This window comes from Cervus elaphus, chromosome 23 (genome assembly GCF_910594005.1).
Source record: "Cervus elaphus chromosome 23, mCerEla1.1, whole genome shotgun sequence".
NCBI lineage: Eukaryota > Metazoa > Chordata > Mammalia > Artiodactyla > Cervidae > Cervus > Cervus elaphus.
This window is the reverse complement of record NC_057837.1, coordinates 1,706,614-1,722,812: the sequence shown is the minus strand read 5'-3', so window position 1 is coordinate 1,722,812 and position 16,199 is coordinate 1,706,614. Positions and strand designations below refer to the sequence as shown.

At 36.8% G+C, this 16,199-nt stretch overlaps 1 protein-coding gene across 2 annotated transcripts in view; it reads right to left on the bottom strand.

Annotated features, from left to right (window-relative positions):
• PLCB1 (phospholipase C beta 1) overlaps nt 1–16,199 on the bottom strand; it is an 854,892-nt gene that overhangs the window by 254,038 nt on the left and 584,655 nt on the right. For both annotated transcript variants that reach the window (XM_043883527.1, XM_043883528.1), the window contains exons 5-9: nt 14,978–15,057; nt 13,169–13,222; nt 12,067–12,142; nt 4,177–4,277; nt 2,796–2,962 (exon numbers count right to left, since the gene is read on the bottom strand). In XM_043883527.1, coding sequence (XP_043739462.1) covers nt 2,796–2,962; nt 4,177–4,277; nt 12,067–12,142; nt 13,169–13,222; nt 14,978–15,057 — 478 coding nt within the window. The remainder of the gene's footprint in view (nt 1–2,795; nt 2,963–4,176; nt 4,278–12,066; nt 12,143–13,168; nt 13,223–14,977; nt 15,058–16,199) is intronic.

Sequence of the window (16,199 nt, the reverse complement as noted above, 5' to 3'; positions counted from 1 at the left end):
AGCTAATTTCCTTGTATATCAATCAATGAAGCCATATAATAAACACTTTACTAAATTGTACTTTGTTGGACATATAAAGGAGTTCCTAAAAATATGTTAAAAGTCAAACATCAAATAACATGAACAGCAGAGTCAAATAAAACTTTGAAAAAATTTTGAAAACATATCTCAAAGTCTTGGTTACTAAGAAATTGAGGTCAAATCCAATGATTTCTTATTCCTACAAACACATATTTCAAAATTGTTATCCTTTTGACAATGTTACAACAGTTGCTAGAAAAGCAAAACAATCTTCTCTAATCTTTGTTGTTCACATAAACAGAGCCAAAGCAGCAAACAAAATGACTTGGTGTGAGACATTACAAGTTCATCTTTCTACTGAGGTTTTGGGATTGAGAAATACTGTGGTTAAAAAAAATCACATGAAGGCTGACATGGAGACTTCACAATCAATTACCATATTAAGGTGTAGAAAAAGTAAAGTTGAGAAAAATAAATTAAATTGCTATTTTATTTCTTAAATTTTATTTATTTATTTATTGGTTTTGTTTTGTGAGATCTTAGTTCCCTGATCAGGGATTGAACACAAACCCCCTGCAGTGGAAGCATGGAGTCTTAACTACTGGACCACCAGGTAGGTCCCCAGCGTTGCTGTATAAATATACCTGAATTATATATGTCTGCATGATTATGGAATTTATATCCAGTATGGCTGCAAAATGGCACGAAACACTCTTGCATCTGCAAGAGTCTAATCTTAGTCTCCATTAGAATCAAAATTGGTTCTTCCAGGATGACAGAGTTTTACAATAACCTATTAGAATATTTTCCTTGGTATCCTCTACTTTGTCCGAGTCATGTATGGGGGCGTCACACACTAGATGAAGTATGGACCATCAGCAATGCGGTGTGAGGGGATGAGAAAAGGGCACAGTTTAGATTCTGAAGTGCTTCATTGGTTTCACAAAAGCTTTTTGGTTTCCTGGTGTCATGGGCTGTTTTTAGAAGTCTTGTTGGACTTGTTAAAACCCTGTTAGTTATTTTTGGCGAAATTTGGATTTCAGAAGGGATCTGTCAAGCTATCCATGAGGAATTTCCAAGGAGTCTCTGGTTTAATGATAAGGAGAAATCCCAACTCTAAGGCACCAGGGAAGAAACAGCATCAGATCTGAGGAGGTTGGAGGGCTGGCCTGGCAACACCAACATGTGCTGTTGGGCCAGTTGTTTCCTTTGATGTCGGCAACGATAAGAATTATGCTACAACAAAGGCAAAGTGCCTGACAAAGAAACTTAGACTAGAATGAAAATATGTAAAATAATAAAACTAAAAACAAAAGTAAATCATCTCTAAATTAGAATAGAATTAATGATAAGATATTACTTTGATATTAATAAATACTTCCATTTCTCATTTAGAGGACTAGTTCCAGAAAAAATGCAATATGTTAAAAAAAAACTTTTTAATCTACTTTTATGATAACTATTCTTATTAATGACCATAAGCTTGCCAGAGCTGTCTGTTACTTATGAATTACTTGCATATTAACAGGCAATCTATTTCTTCTTAATATCTTAATAACTATTTAATTGCATTCTATTTTCTTTACTCCAAGTTGGACAATATCTAGGCAATTTAGAATAACATCAGTAATAACATACTAATTTTCTCAGTGAAGGAATTTCAATCCAGATGAGACTTGGTCACTAGTGATAAAGGAAGAACTGATGATTCAGTTCAGAGACAATGATGCCACATACTAATACAATTAGAAACTCCCTGAAACTGAATTTTCATGATCTTATTTTTGCAAGTCTTTTCTCCAGAATCAAAGATATAAATATCTCAATAACTTTCAGGCAATTTAGTTCATCTATCTGATACCAGTTTTTTCCCCCTATAAACATGAATTTTTTTAAGCACAGAAGGACAAAGTTTAAATATTTTTTCAAGTGGAAAAATTCAATAGTGTAAGCTAGAAAAAGATAGGGTTCTAATGGATTGAATAGTCTCTTCAGTTTCAGTGATTTAGAAATATCTGTGGGTCATGTCATAGAACTAGAAAGAGAACCAAAAGGGTAATTTTTAAGAGAGTGAATTTCCTGTCTGAAGGAAGATGCATTCAGCCATGGGGAAATTTTAAAACAAAACAAATGATTAGACATTTAAAAAACAATGTTGCATGCATGCTAAGTCACTTCAGTCGTGTCTGACTCTTTGGGACCCCATGGACTGTAGCCCACCAGGCTCCTCTGTCCAGGGGATTCTCCAGGTAAAAATACTGGAGTTGGTTGCCATGCCTTCCTTGGGGATCTTCCCAGCCCAGGGATCTAACCCACATCTCTTAAGTCTCCTGCATTGGCAGGTGGGTTCTTCACCATGAGCACCACCTGGGAAGCCCCCAAAATAATGTTACATACACATGTATACACAACAACAACACAAACATCACATAGGGATGGTGATGGCTTTGTCGCTCAGTCGTGTCTGACTCTGTGCGACCCCATGGACTCTAGTCTACCAGGCTCCTCCGTCCATGGGGTTTCCCATACAAGAATACTGGAGTGGGTAGTCATTTCCTTCTCCAGGGGATCCTCCCAACCCAGGGATCGAACCCAGGCCTCCTGTAGTCCAGGCAGATTCTTCACCAACTGAACCACCAGATAAACATCACATACCAAACTTAAAAAAAAAAAAAAGAAACCCTAAATGACCCTTGATGTCTGTGACTACGAAGAGTGGCCCACTCACAATTAGAACTCGAGCCTCATTCTGGTGTGGGAAAAAGTGAACTGACCTTTTTTGGCGAGGCTGTTGTTAGGTTCATACTTCTCAATCAACACTTGGACTTGCTCTTGCTTTAAAGGTGGGTAAAGTATTTCATTTAGCCGGGGATCTCGCTGCTTGAGGTTGATAAAATCCATCATCTGATCAACTGTAAGGTATGGTTTGCTTTTGGCACCACTAAAAACAGTTAAACACCAGGAAATTAGCAGGTTTTTCTGTCAAGTCTCATTCATGTATTTGCATTTAGCAGCTCTGTAGAAATAAAGGCCTGCCATACCTGGCAAGAGCATGCTATACTGGAATTCCTATCTGGCCCTAAACACATTGTGTGGCTCCATCACAACTGCTCTATCTCTATGGGATGCAAGCACTTTGCAATGACTGTCACCAAATCCCAATGCCCTCGAACTATACCAGATGCAAAAGAAAACCACAGTAGGGAACATGCGTTTTGTGTGTGAGGCAGCGCTCTAAAGGGAATACAGGTCATGGGTTGCTGTTTTGATTATGATGCTAAACTGGTTTAGTCATCAAATTCTCATATTCTGCTTAATCATCCTAAAGATGTATTTATCACTCATTACTAAAAAGAACCAATATGATTGGGCACATTTTCCTTTTCATTAAAATTATGCTCCAGCAAGAGTCTATAACTCTGCAATGTAGTGTGATTCAAAATTCCCATTTCAATCCTGTTGACAACCCAAAGACAAGTTCAATGGTACAGATGTTGCAGATGTTCTATCAATAACTGATGGCAATGAACTCAGCAAAGTACTGTGCCTGATTTCCATATGAAAAAAATCTTTATTTAGCTTATCAATTTTGGATTGGTCTGTCAGCATGTAGATTTCAGTATATCAAGAAGGTTAAATGACTACTTCCCCATATTTGCCTTGGTGTTTTGATTTCTTTTTTTTTTAATCATTAAAAAAGTAATGTCTGTATAATTTCTAATATAAAAGCAAATAATTTTCAGCTGGGAGGGTTCTTAGTGATCTGAAATTCTCATTTCACTGATGCAATGCAGAGAAGTATGATGACGGGTTCCCCGATCAGCGTTCTTTCTACAACATGAATCTATCTCTGTAAAGACTCTTGCATACATGCCTCTCGGTTCTAGCCATAGTCTTCAAATCATACAGACACTCCAGAGAATATTAAGACAATGACACCCTGCAGCAAGTCACAGCAGATATCACTCATTACAAGCAGTGACTGAACCTCAGAGGTATGAATGCGTGATTGTCTCCAACAAATGACGCAGAAGCACTGCTGCTACTCATTGTACAAAGAGATCTGACCTCTCCCTCTAGCACTCAAAACGCTGACACAGCCACACTGAGCACCACTGTATGCAGGAACAAATGGGTTAAAATGTGTTCTCTTACAATTCGGAAAAGATGTTATCAATTTCAGGTCGAGGACAAAGGTTGTTCACGAAAACTCTGTACACTTCAGGAGTGAAATCTTCTTGAGGTATCGAATCATTCTGGGGAATAAAATAAGAGGGTCAGTAAATGGGCTTGTTCTTCATTATCTTCCCTTCCTGTTTTGTCTGTCTCTTTTCCTCCTTTCCTCCTTCTTTCCTCTTTCTTTTCTTTTAAGAGCTCAGGGTAAGCATTCAGCAAGCATCTACGAGGCTATCATTACAGGGACACTAGTTATTGAGGTATCAAAATCATTTTCTGTTTCCTCATTATATTTTAAGCTTAAGAGTTTTCTCCTTCTGAAGGGATGTTAAGGCAATTCCTAAAGTAAGTTAGACCTAGTAAAAACATGGTCTGTTCAGCATTTTTTTTCTTTTAGGTTGCTTTTCCTGGTGACTTTAATCTCATTTTTAATTGTGATAAAGTATACAGAACATAAGTATGTCATTTTCACCACTTTTAAATGTACAAATCAGTGGCATGAAGAGCATTCACATTGTTTATGTGCTGTTTAGCAGACTTTTGAGTGAATGTATTTTTCTTTCAAGAACCTGGAGAAGGACATTTTCAAAATGAAAACATAAGATTCCAATTTTGTGTCTTTTTTTTTTTTTTTCCCAAACAGTGTTCTTTCTTTTTTAAGTAAACGGATAAGTTACAACACAGTTTTCATAAGTAGGACACCAGTCATCATTTGTCACTGATTCCTCTCAGTCCTATTGTTTAGAAAGTAAGTCACTGATATAAAAACTGAGTTTTGTGACTTAATTTTCTGTTTACTGGGGCTGCCATGGAAACCGGAAGCATGTATTCAAGCGTTTGTTAACAGGAAGGACATTCTTCATGCCATTTTTTCTATTTCAGGTATGTGTTTATATGATTATTTTTATTTTTAAGCCCTTAAATCAAAGAAAACATCCTTCCTTTTACCATATTCATATTTTTGTAAATATACTTTTATAGAAGTACCTAAAAATTATTCTTTGAATTATGGTCTGAGACTGCACTGCTTGCTAACAGATAAGAAAACTTAGTTTACCACTTGGCAAACAGCAGGAGTCCTACATTTGAGAAATGAACAAATAAAATAACATATTCTTTACTAAATTGATTTATGGAGCAGGAAAAAAAATCCATTTTGCAAAATAGCGTTTTGAGACAACCAAACAACACACATCATTTATATATAGCAAGAAGCATTAAATGGTTAAGCTCAGTAACCTGGACAATAACTTTGAAATCATGAGTACAAGCAGCCAGTTCCAAGAGGGAAATTCCAACATATTGTTTCATGATGATTTGCCACTCATAAAATGGGGAAAAGTTTAACCTGTGAACAGGTTTCCAAAATTCCATTTAATTTACAAAGTGAGCGAATACTTTTGACTGGAGAATGTACACTTTTTAATTGCCACACTCTCTCTGAGTTAGGCCTTATAAGTAGCTTTGAAAATAGCCAAAAATGAGCATTGCTATCATATTCTCTGGCTGAGAGATACAGGGAAGAGAGATTTAAAAACAAATCTCAAGGAAATACTCAGTGCCTCATTTGGCCAACTCAAGCATCAGACTTTATTGGAGTTGATGAACCCCAAATTTATTCTCTTATACTCCCCGCTGTTTAGTTACTATTTAGAGCTCCCTCTACTTCCCCTTCTCCAGATCTCACTAAAAGCATACAAGCAGATTTTGTCTAAGGATATCAATCATTGTCTTCCTTTTCTTACCGACTTCCTTTATTTTCCTCCCTTCTTGTCTTAGCTTAAAACCTCTTCCTCCTACGCCAGGTTTTAATTTCCATTCTGTGCTGTTATCACACGATGCTTGTCTCCTGTTTCAGTTCTTACTTAACTGTTTTGTGCTTCCAGATGTACAGTTTTCTGTGTTACTTGCTAACCTGCAGACTGACACAAGCTAGGACTTGGGTGTTGTTAATTGCTCAGTCTCTGTAACATACAGCAGGTTCACAATAAATATTTACTAAATGAATGAATGTAATTTATGAAAAAGGTGGAAGTTGATAGCAAATATGCTTCCCATAAGATATCAGATTCAACTAAAGCCATTTACAAAAGAGTCCATACACATCATTTCATAAGATGACATGCTTTACTAAAACTCTATTTTTTATTTACCAGCTATAAATTAGAACTTCTTATTAGAGAGGACACATTGATGAAATAATCTGAATAAATACAATATTACTTTTATTACCAGTCGGATGTTAGCACCTAGAAAATGGAAAACATTTCAATACAGCTTCATTTGTCTCTTGTCCAGCTTGACTGATGGGGATACCCTTTGGGGTCAGTGGGTGAAAATGAGGGAAAAACATTTTGAAGAAATAAGTTGAAATGAACATCACTGAAAGCTAAAGTGAAAGAATATGGAGGAGATATTGAGGGAAAAGCTATGGTCAGTTAATAATTCCTTACATTTTAAATAACGCTGGAATGTGCAGAGATCATACACATATTTTATTTTCCTGGATTTCATGATTTGGTAAAGCGGCTAGAACAGACTCATTGTGCCATGTTTGAGCAGCATGAAATCTAAGGATGATGCTCAAGAGCATACCAAAACGTCAAATACTTTTCTGTGAACACTTCTAAACCAACCAGGTAGAGATGTGTGTGCAATTCTTTTTTGTGTGTGTCTGCAATCCACCTTCATATATATTCTTTATAGCATCCACCACACAGTTTTCCTTTAGTTTTCATATTTCTGATGATCAACATATTTCTGTGTTTTTGAATAAAGCGCACTATCTCTTATTTAATTACTTTGAGTCTCCAGAATAATGCGTGGCATATGATATACACCTAATGAATGCTTGTTGAATTCACTCAGGATATGGCACCAGACCTTAGATCTGTCGTGGTCCAGGACTTCGTTTACTTCATCATGCCTCCAGCACAAAAGAGATTATCAATGATTATTTGCTGCCATTATTATCAAAATTTTTTGGAGGATGAATTAAGAAGGCCAATACAGTCTGAATCAGGCCCATTTATTCCAGAAACTACAAAGTATTTTCCTTAAAAATGGAGTTGCTTCAATTCTATGGTTGAATACAAAGAATCTACCTTCAGTACAACTTGAAGGTAGTACTGGTGGTATTTACATCTCCAGATTCCAGAAACAGGTTATGAAATATCTACATGCCAAGTTAAAAATAACAAAGTGAAGTAAGCCAGACAAAGACAAATATTATATCATTTCTATGTAGAATCTTAACAAATGATACAAATGAACTTACATACAAAACAGAAATAGACCTGGAGGCATAGAAAACAAACTTACGGTCACTAAAGGGGAAAGGTGAGGAGGGGTAAACTAGGCATTTGGGATAAATATACACACACTCCTGTCTGTAAAACAGGTAACCAACAAGGACCTACCGCATAGCACAAGGAACTATACTCAATATTTCATGATGATCTATAAGGGAAAAAAAATCTAGAAAAAAATATATGTACGTAAAAAAGAGAGTGAAAGTCATGTATATGCATATAAATAATTCTCAGAGGATAATAAATATTTATTGAGCACTTACTGTATGCCAAGCATATAGTTCTAGGGGCTTTACTTGAATGCTTTCATTTAACTCCTTGTCAGCTCTATGAGGTTGGAATGGTGATCCTTTTCATAGATACAAACACTAAGGAGATAGGAGTTTACAAAACTTGTCTATGGCATCAAGTTGATGGGGGCGGGTTTGCTATGTTTCAGATTTTAAGGTTTCTTGATTCCTCAACTCATGCTGTAATCCAGAAAACTAAATTTCATGCCAGTTTTTGGGTATTGTTTGTATTTTCTTCTTTGTATATTTATAGATTTAAAAATTTTTGTAATAAATAAGTGTTTAACATTCAGAAATGTTACTCTAAAACATATTAATTTATTTCAGTGGACTCTAATGAATAATGAGTCCACATGCAGATTTTATCTTGACTAATCAATGAATCATTTTCCAGTAAATTCAGGATTTCAACCTATTAATATTTTTGTTCTAAAGGGATAAAACGAAAGTTGTAGCCAGAGAGGACATGAAATAATTACAAGTAAGCTATTGATAATGAACCAAATATTTAAATGTGGTTCTAAAATGGAATTGTGTATTAGTGATTTTAAGATTCACAGCTGAATAAGTCGCTATATTTCTGATTTACATTCTGGGTATAAGGTATAGGAGAAAGGCAACATATTGCAGTTATCCTGGGAGAAGTTCTTTGGTAAATTTCATTCACAGTATTCTTTACTAAAATGTATCAAATTCTGTAAATCCAAAATAATCACTTTTTTGGGGGGTATTACATGTATGTTGATAGCTATAGTAAAATTTATTATTCAAAAAAATATATAGATTTATTCCTATCTTCTTCACTAAAAGGCCAGTGCTATTCCAAGATTATAATGTGAATCCAAATATCACTGAGCTTTTCTTTCAAGTTAAAAAAGCCTTAAATCAAAGGGAATTTGGTGCAAGTAAATTATTTTCTGTTCTCAGAAAGCTTGTGGGCAAAGTAGCAATTTTATGAATATGGGAAGGTCTTCAAAGTTCTCACTGAAATATGTATTTGGATTATTAATAGAAGACAGTAATTGTTTTAGCTCCGTTTTTACATACATACTACTTTTTAACAATTAAGATAACTTTAATGAGCAATTGAAATAGCTAAAGGAGTGCCCATTAAGGAATGTGTTATTTCAATGGATCATGTTGGTCAGGATACGAGTTCAAGTGCATTAATTATCCCTGACAATGTGCACAAAGATAATGTCTAAAAAAATCACAACAGGATGTCCACAGTATTTCTGGTAATGTATCTATTTACAGAACACAATTAAACCTAGTTTGAACAGTTCAGTTCAGTTCAGTTGCTCAGTCATTTCTGACTCTTTGTGACCCCATGGACTGCAGCACGCCAGGCCTCCCTGTCCATCACCAACTCCCAGAGTTTACTCGAACTCATGTCCATTGAGTCGGTGATGCCATCCAACCCTCTCATCCTCCGTCGTCCCCTTCTCCTCTTGCCCTCAATCTTTCCCAGCACCAGGGACTTTTCAAATGAGTTTGCATAACCACTGGCTATCTGAGGCTCCCTGATATACACTGTAATTAATATGATCTACCACTTGTGTAACCATTTCTTCTGTGAAGTGTTTAAAACACCTGTCAGTATACCTTTGCTAATTAGTGAATATTTTCTAGAACCACTATCCTGTAGATATGAAATTACAGCAAAGATTCAAAATACACAGTCAGTCCCAGGACACGTGTTTCCTAGCCCTGAAACTGACTTTGGTTTATAGATCTTTTCACAGCATTCTACTTCTGCCACTCCTCCAAGCAGAGCACACTTTACTGTGAATAATGAGCTTTCAAAACTTTATGAGGGAGGCTGATTTTTTTTAAAGCTCCAATTTGTTTTCAGAAAATTGTCATAACATTTAATTTACTAGAGATAAATATTGTTTCAATTTAAACCCAACTCCTGCTATTTGAATCTCATTTTCCTTTAAAAATGTCTCCACTTGACACTGGTTTGAAAGTGTGAATCTATAAATAAAAGACAGTGGATTATAAAGACTCAATTTGTATTTATTGACTGAATTCTCAGAATCCAATTGTTTAGAAAGTTGTAATTTACAGAGAACTGGTTGATGGATTTGATTTTCTATTCAGCTTTTTCTATTCCTTCTTTCCCTTAGCTAGATTTATAGTAACAAGTTAACATTTTTATCTTTTTACCCCCACAAGATGTTAGGTCAAATCAGGAGCAACTGCAGACGAAACAAATTCTTTGCACATCTTTCTAAATTCATGTTTCATGCTTTCTTTTTTTTTTTATGCTTAAATACAGTGATCTTTTTACAGTTGCTCAAACTGGTAAACTTTTTCCAGCCTCAGGGTGCTACACACATTTTTCTTTTTCTGGAGTGAATTTCTCTTATTCTCAATAGCAATGCTCCATTCCCTTTGTTCAGGGCATTTCCCCCAATTTACATGTGCAGTTGAAGTATTTAACTAGCACCCCCAGAGAATGTATAGTCCTTGAATCCTGGCACTGGAACTTAATTTTTCTCACTACCATATTCTCAGGGATGGAGGGCACACAGTAAGAGCTCAAGAGATATTCCTTGAGTCTGAATGGATAAAGAAGGTGTGCATAAAAATATATATAGTGGAATACCATTCATCCTTAAAAAAGAATGAAATAAAGCTATTTGCAGCAACATGGATAGACTTGGAGAGCATTATGCTAAGTGAAATAAAACAAAGAATATATATTATATTACTTATATGTGGAATATAAAATATGGCACAAATGAATCTACCTATGAAATAGAAACAGATTCAGAGACATAGAAAACAAATTTAGGGTTACCAAGGGGAAAAGGTGAAGTGAGGGGGAGATGGGGGGAGGGGTGGATTAGTGGTCTGGGATTAGCAGATGTTAACTATTATATTAATATAGGATAAATAAATAAAAAGGTTCTACTGTATAGCATAGGAAAAAACTACATTCATAGCAGAATCACTTTGCTGTAGATCAGAAATCAACACACAGAAATCAATGATTTTTCAATTAAAAAAATAAGAAAAAATACTACAGGTCAAATTTAAAAAAAGAAATATTTGTTGAGTCAAGGACAGGATCTTAACTGTTACATCTTTTTGGCTCCAAAGCATGAAACAAAAGAGCAATAATAACAAGCTTGATAATTTTCTTTTGCTTATTAAAGTGAAGCTTAAATGTTTGGGGAGCCCTTTCATGGTTCTGTCCAGTGTTTGCCGCATCAGCAACTGTTTCCTCAGACAGCAAGAAACCAACAGCAAACGTCACTCTTTTCTTTTCTGTTACCTACAAAAGTCTTTAATACGTTTCATTTTTTTCAAAAATATTCTCAAGAAGAACTGGCCAAGGCAACAGCTCTGGACACTTTTCATAACTTATTCACAATTTAAGAATGTTTTCTCAACTTCATTCAGTGCAACTTCAATGTTGCCAGTATGTTTCAAGAGACTCAGAGGTTCTTCCTTGGGTATAAGTGTTATTTTTGCTTACTTGTTGCTTAGATACCAGGATAAAAATAATTCGTAACAGAAAGGAGTGTTCTACATGGAGGAAAAGAAAAAGGTTTTATGCAATATACCCAGTTACCCCAGAAACAACAGTAAATTTTTTTAGAACCAGGTATGTAGAAATGCATTGAAATAAAGGCAAATTACTTTTTTTAGGAGGTTAATGTATACTAAGTGCCTCAATCACTAGGCGAAAAACCAAAAGCATCTCACATCCTAGTCCTCTCATTATGTGTCACTTAGGTGCAATGTAGGCAATATCCAAAATGTTTTGATCCTTCACAAAGCCTTTTGAGCACTGCCCTGCATAGTACGTAAATAACATTTATTTACTCTGTTTATTAACTTATCAGTCTTAAACCTAGACTTTTAAAAGGGGGATAAAATGAAATTAATATTTTAAAATCCTCCTAATCATAATTCTTAATCATCAGTTAATATCTCAAGGAACATATAGAAAGGATTTGTTATTAATGAGCAGCTTAAATTCTTGATAACGTTAATATTTTTTGGCCAATACATTTTTGGCATTAGTTCGTTATTTTTTAAAAAATTTACAACGAACAAGGGGCTTTCTTATTGAAAACACTGGGATTACGGGATTGAAAAAGATATATAGTGACCTATATATTGTAAATATTAACAAATAAGTCATATTCTTAACTTTAAAAATGTTTGGATAATAGTGGGTCACGATATATTTTAGTATGCTTATCCAGAGCTATTAAGCAGTGGTAATTTTAGGAAGGCATCATACTCACCCTTGAAGATGGAAGACTACAAGCCTCTAAAGCTGTCTCGACTCGCTTCCGGTCTGCTGAGAACAGGCGGTATATGCTGTGAAGGGAAGGCACGCAGGTGAGAGAGGCTGCGGATGCCGCGGGCCACAACACCCCACTCGCTCAAACCTCGTCCCCAAAGACGGAACACATAGCACTCGCTCCAGGATCAGCATCTGTGCTCTGCAAGATCTACGTGTGTGCTTTTCAAAATCAAAGTGTCTAGAAGCAAATTAATATTTTGAGACAATGATGATGACCCGATTAAAAAACATTGCATTAAAAATGCTTCTAGTATGATGTTTTAAAATAAATATCTTAAGAATTTTGTCTCCTTGCTGCTACCACTGCTCTGAAAGTATACATTGCTAATATTATTATTAAATAACTTTTTATGAGCAGAAGCTCACCGGTAGCTGTCAAAAGTTGAAGGATTTTGACTGACTGTGGTCTAGAACTGCACTTTTTTTGGCCAGTGATTTTGCTTTAAAATATATAACTTAGATAATGGACAGTTTAATAATTTGGATTTATGGGCTCTATTGAAACATTAGGAAATCTATCACCTGCAAACCACCAGCCCCATGGGGAATCTGGTAGAGCTGAGTTATCCTCGTCTCTTTGAGACAGATTTCATCCTTCACTCTTCCTTCCTGCCCCTGGCCTGCTTTGTCATGGATGTTCCCTGCCTAACTTCTGTTGACATTGGAGTTTGCAACCCTTGTTTCAAGGCTAGTGTCATCTTGGGAGAAAGAGGCATCACGGTTGCCTAATTTCCATTCCTATACTAGATCTGAGTCTCAGATGTTCTTTTAGGTTTAACAGCAAAGGCCTCTCATCCCCTGCACCCCCTTCCTGCTTTGGTGTTCCTTGAAAGTGATGCCACAGGGAAGGAGGGAGCCCAGGAAGCCCCTCTGAGGATGCATACAAGGAGCATCTCTGAGGACGCATACACGGTGCATGTGGGGGGACTGGGCCACCACACACCTCCAGGCTCCCCTGGACCAAAGCAGAGCCACGGCACAGACTCAGATCTCTGAGGAAACAGAAATAGAAAATAACGGGAATCGCTCACACAGCTTACTTTTTGAGAGGAATGCGTCCTTCTGGAGTGACTTGCAGCTTAAGTTTAGTATACCTGTTGGAGAAGCAGAAAACTGTTTAATTTTTTTTTAAATTTTCATTGAAGAATAAAATGCATAGAAAAAGGCTCTTTCATATGTACAGTTGGCTGAATTTTCACCTATTGTCCAAGTTTCTGCAATCAGCACCCAGATCAAGAAAAAGAATATTCTTATTTTAATAGAATCCCAGGAGCCCCTCTCATGCCCTTTGCACAGCTGGTCCCCCAGGAGCAAACCATTATCCAGACTTTAAACATTCACATTAATTTTGCACTTTACATAATAGAATCACACTCTTTTATGGCTTCTCTCACTCAACATTATATTTTCAAGATCCATCCATATATTTGCTTTTCACTGTGAATCTTTCACTCTCATTGCTGTACGGTATCCCATTGTGTGAATGTAAAACTGCACTTATCTCTTTCACTGCCTCTGGGCGTGTAGACAAAGAGAAGACAGGAGAGCTTACAAACTCTTTTGATGGGTATATAAACTGGGACCACCAACTGCTCATGCACACAGCCATTCCATTCCTAGGTGTGGATGCAACATAAATGCTTACAGTGTGTTCCCCAAAAGGCGTGCTCTGGAATGACCACAGCAGCTATTCACGGGGAGATGCCTGTTGGAAGTGGACATTTGCAACAGGTATGACGAGCTAACTAGCTGTTTTACTAGCTGTAACGTGCTATGTCTACGTGTCACTTTCCACCAACATTCTGTGTGGCACAGCAGATTTTCCAGAAAGTCTGTTAGGTGAAGAATGATAAGAAGACAATTGAAACAACAACAAAAAAAGAGGAATAAAGGGAGGAGGAGAGGGGAAGGCATGTAGAAAGGGTCCTGAAGGTGACAAACTAGTGAGATGAGAGGATGGCACGAAAGAGCATTTGAGTACACCCATCAAGTCCTGACTAATAGCAAAAGAAACTCATGGAAGAGTATGAAAGAAAAGTGGACTGGAGTCTTTGGTTTGGAATGATGGGTATGTCTTACAGAAGAGGGAAGACAGAAAGTTATTAAATAAAAAGAGGACCACCTAGTAATGTTTCCATTTGTGGTTCTGATTTCAATGTTTTCCAGCCTTCTGAACATCCAGTGTCCAAACTGATCACAACCAGCTTTCCTACTTGCTCATCTGGCAGAAACTGTTATTTTCCTTGGTCAAATAAATTTCAGAAAGACTGGGTAATTCGAGAGTGATCGGGTACTCCTAATTTGCTTTTTTTCTTTTTCGTTTCATTCTGCTTTTCCCTTTACATTCTTTTTCTCTTTTCTTATTAACAGTTGCTGTGATTGTCTAGAGGGACAGGAATCAGGACATCAGCTTACTGATTTAAGTTGCCTCTATCAGAGATCCTAGACTCTGGAGAATTGAGTCCCATATGTTGTTCGTTCGCTTCCTCAGATTAATAATTGATACAACGCAGGCAGATGTAGGGCTGACGACTCTCTGAGATGAATAGTTTTTGATTTTGGGTGTAGTTGCCAGGATTTAGAAGCATCTCCTCACTGCGTGTCAAAGGCATTGACATTCAGGCCGGCGCAGTGTAACACAGATGCAAGGCTGAGAGGAAAGAGCGATCTTTACTGGAAGTCTTCCAATTCCAAGCAGTGAACCTATCAGTTCTCTAACAAGTCCCAGAGGGAAATTTATGTTTATCAATGTGAGAAGCCAGTGCAGCATAAACAAAAGACTCACAAAGGAGAAAGGAAACTGACTCAGATGAAGCAACACCCTTTGCAATAAAATTAGAGCTACTTACGCCTTTTCCAGAAACGCGTCCCTGGACATGTTTTGGGCCAGCAGGTTTGTTGCCAAACTGAAAACCTCATTTGTCCATTCCTGAAAAATATGATTCACACTTTCATTAGCTTAAATACTGTGCAGTCATTAGACATATGTTTTTAGCAAGGCTACTAGGAAGACAAATTAGTTCAATTTGTATGCCTAAGGGTTTTTTCTCTTTTTTTTCCCTCTGTTAAAATGACATAATTAAATTCAAATCCCTGAATGACTACTCTTTTCCTAAGAAAATGTTCTTTACCCATAAGCAAAATTTTATCTGCTTTTTAAAATACCTACAGATAGAGAACTGATATGTTGCCTTTAATAACCAAGTATGTCTCACTCTTTTCCTTGCATTATAAACACATAAAGAATTTTAAAATGTAGTCAATTATATTTCCAACAGGGCTTTCCAGGAGGCATTAGTAGTAAACAACCCACCTGCCTATGCAAGTTTGATCCCTGGATAGGGAAGAGCCCCTAGAGGAGGGAATGGCAGCCCACTCCAGTACTCCTGCCTGGAGAATCCCATGGACAGAGGAGCCTGGCAGGCTACAGTCCATAGGGTAGCAAGGAGTCGGATATGACTGAAGCGACTTAGCACATATGCATATTTTCAACATGTCTGCAAAGAAGGTCTTCCTATTTTACTACTCAAGCCAAAACAGCTACACCAGGGAATCTTTAAATGTTAATTACAGTTCTAGAAGTCTCTCAACTAGCCGCAGTCCCAATGTCACATAATACTCAGTACCATCCCCTCCCCCCAGCTCTGTCCACCTTACTGCTCCCCTAATCCCAATCCCTACCTCACACCATCCACCTCTGATTTCTCTTGGCATCCAAAAAAATGCAAAAGAACAAATCTACAATAAAAAAGCTGAAGTTCTATTCTGGGTGATGATTTTGAACACTCAATTAACATTCTGGGCTGGAAAAAAAGTCTCTAAGAGAAGATGAGATAAGAGCTAAGTAATGTAATCATCTGATGTTGCAGTTGACTTGGCTCCCTCTTCAATGTTCAACAGCTTTTCCATCTAATTTTGTTATTTCTACTATAGTTTTTATTGTTATTTTGTGTTTTGCCTCCTGGTTTATGAAAATACGCAAATAATATGCTATCATGTAACACAGAAACAACTGAGGTAAAACTTGGGGTACCAAGTGATGGGGCAGGGAAAGCGACACTCTAAGCAGAG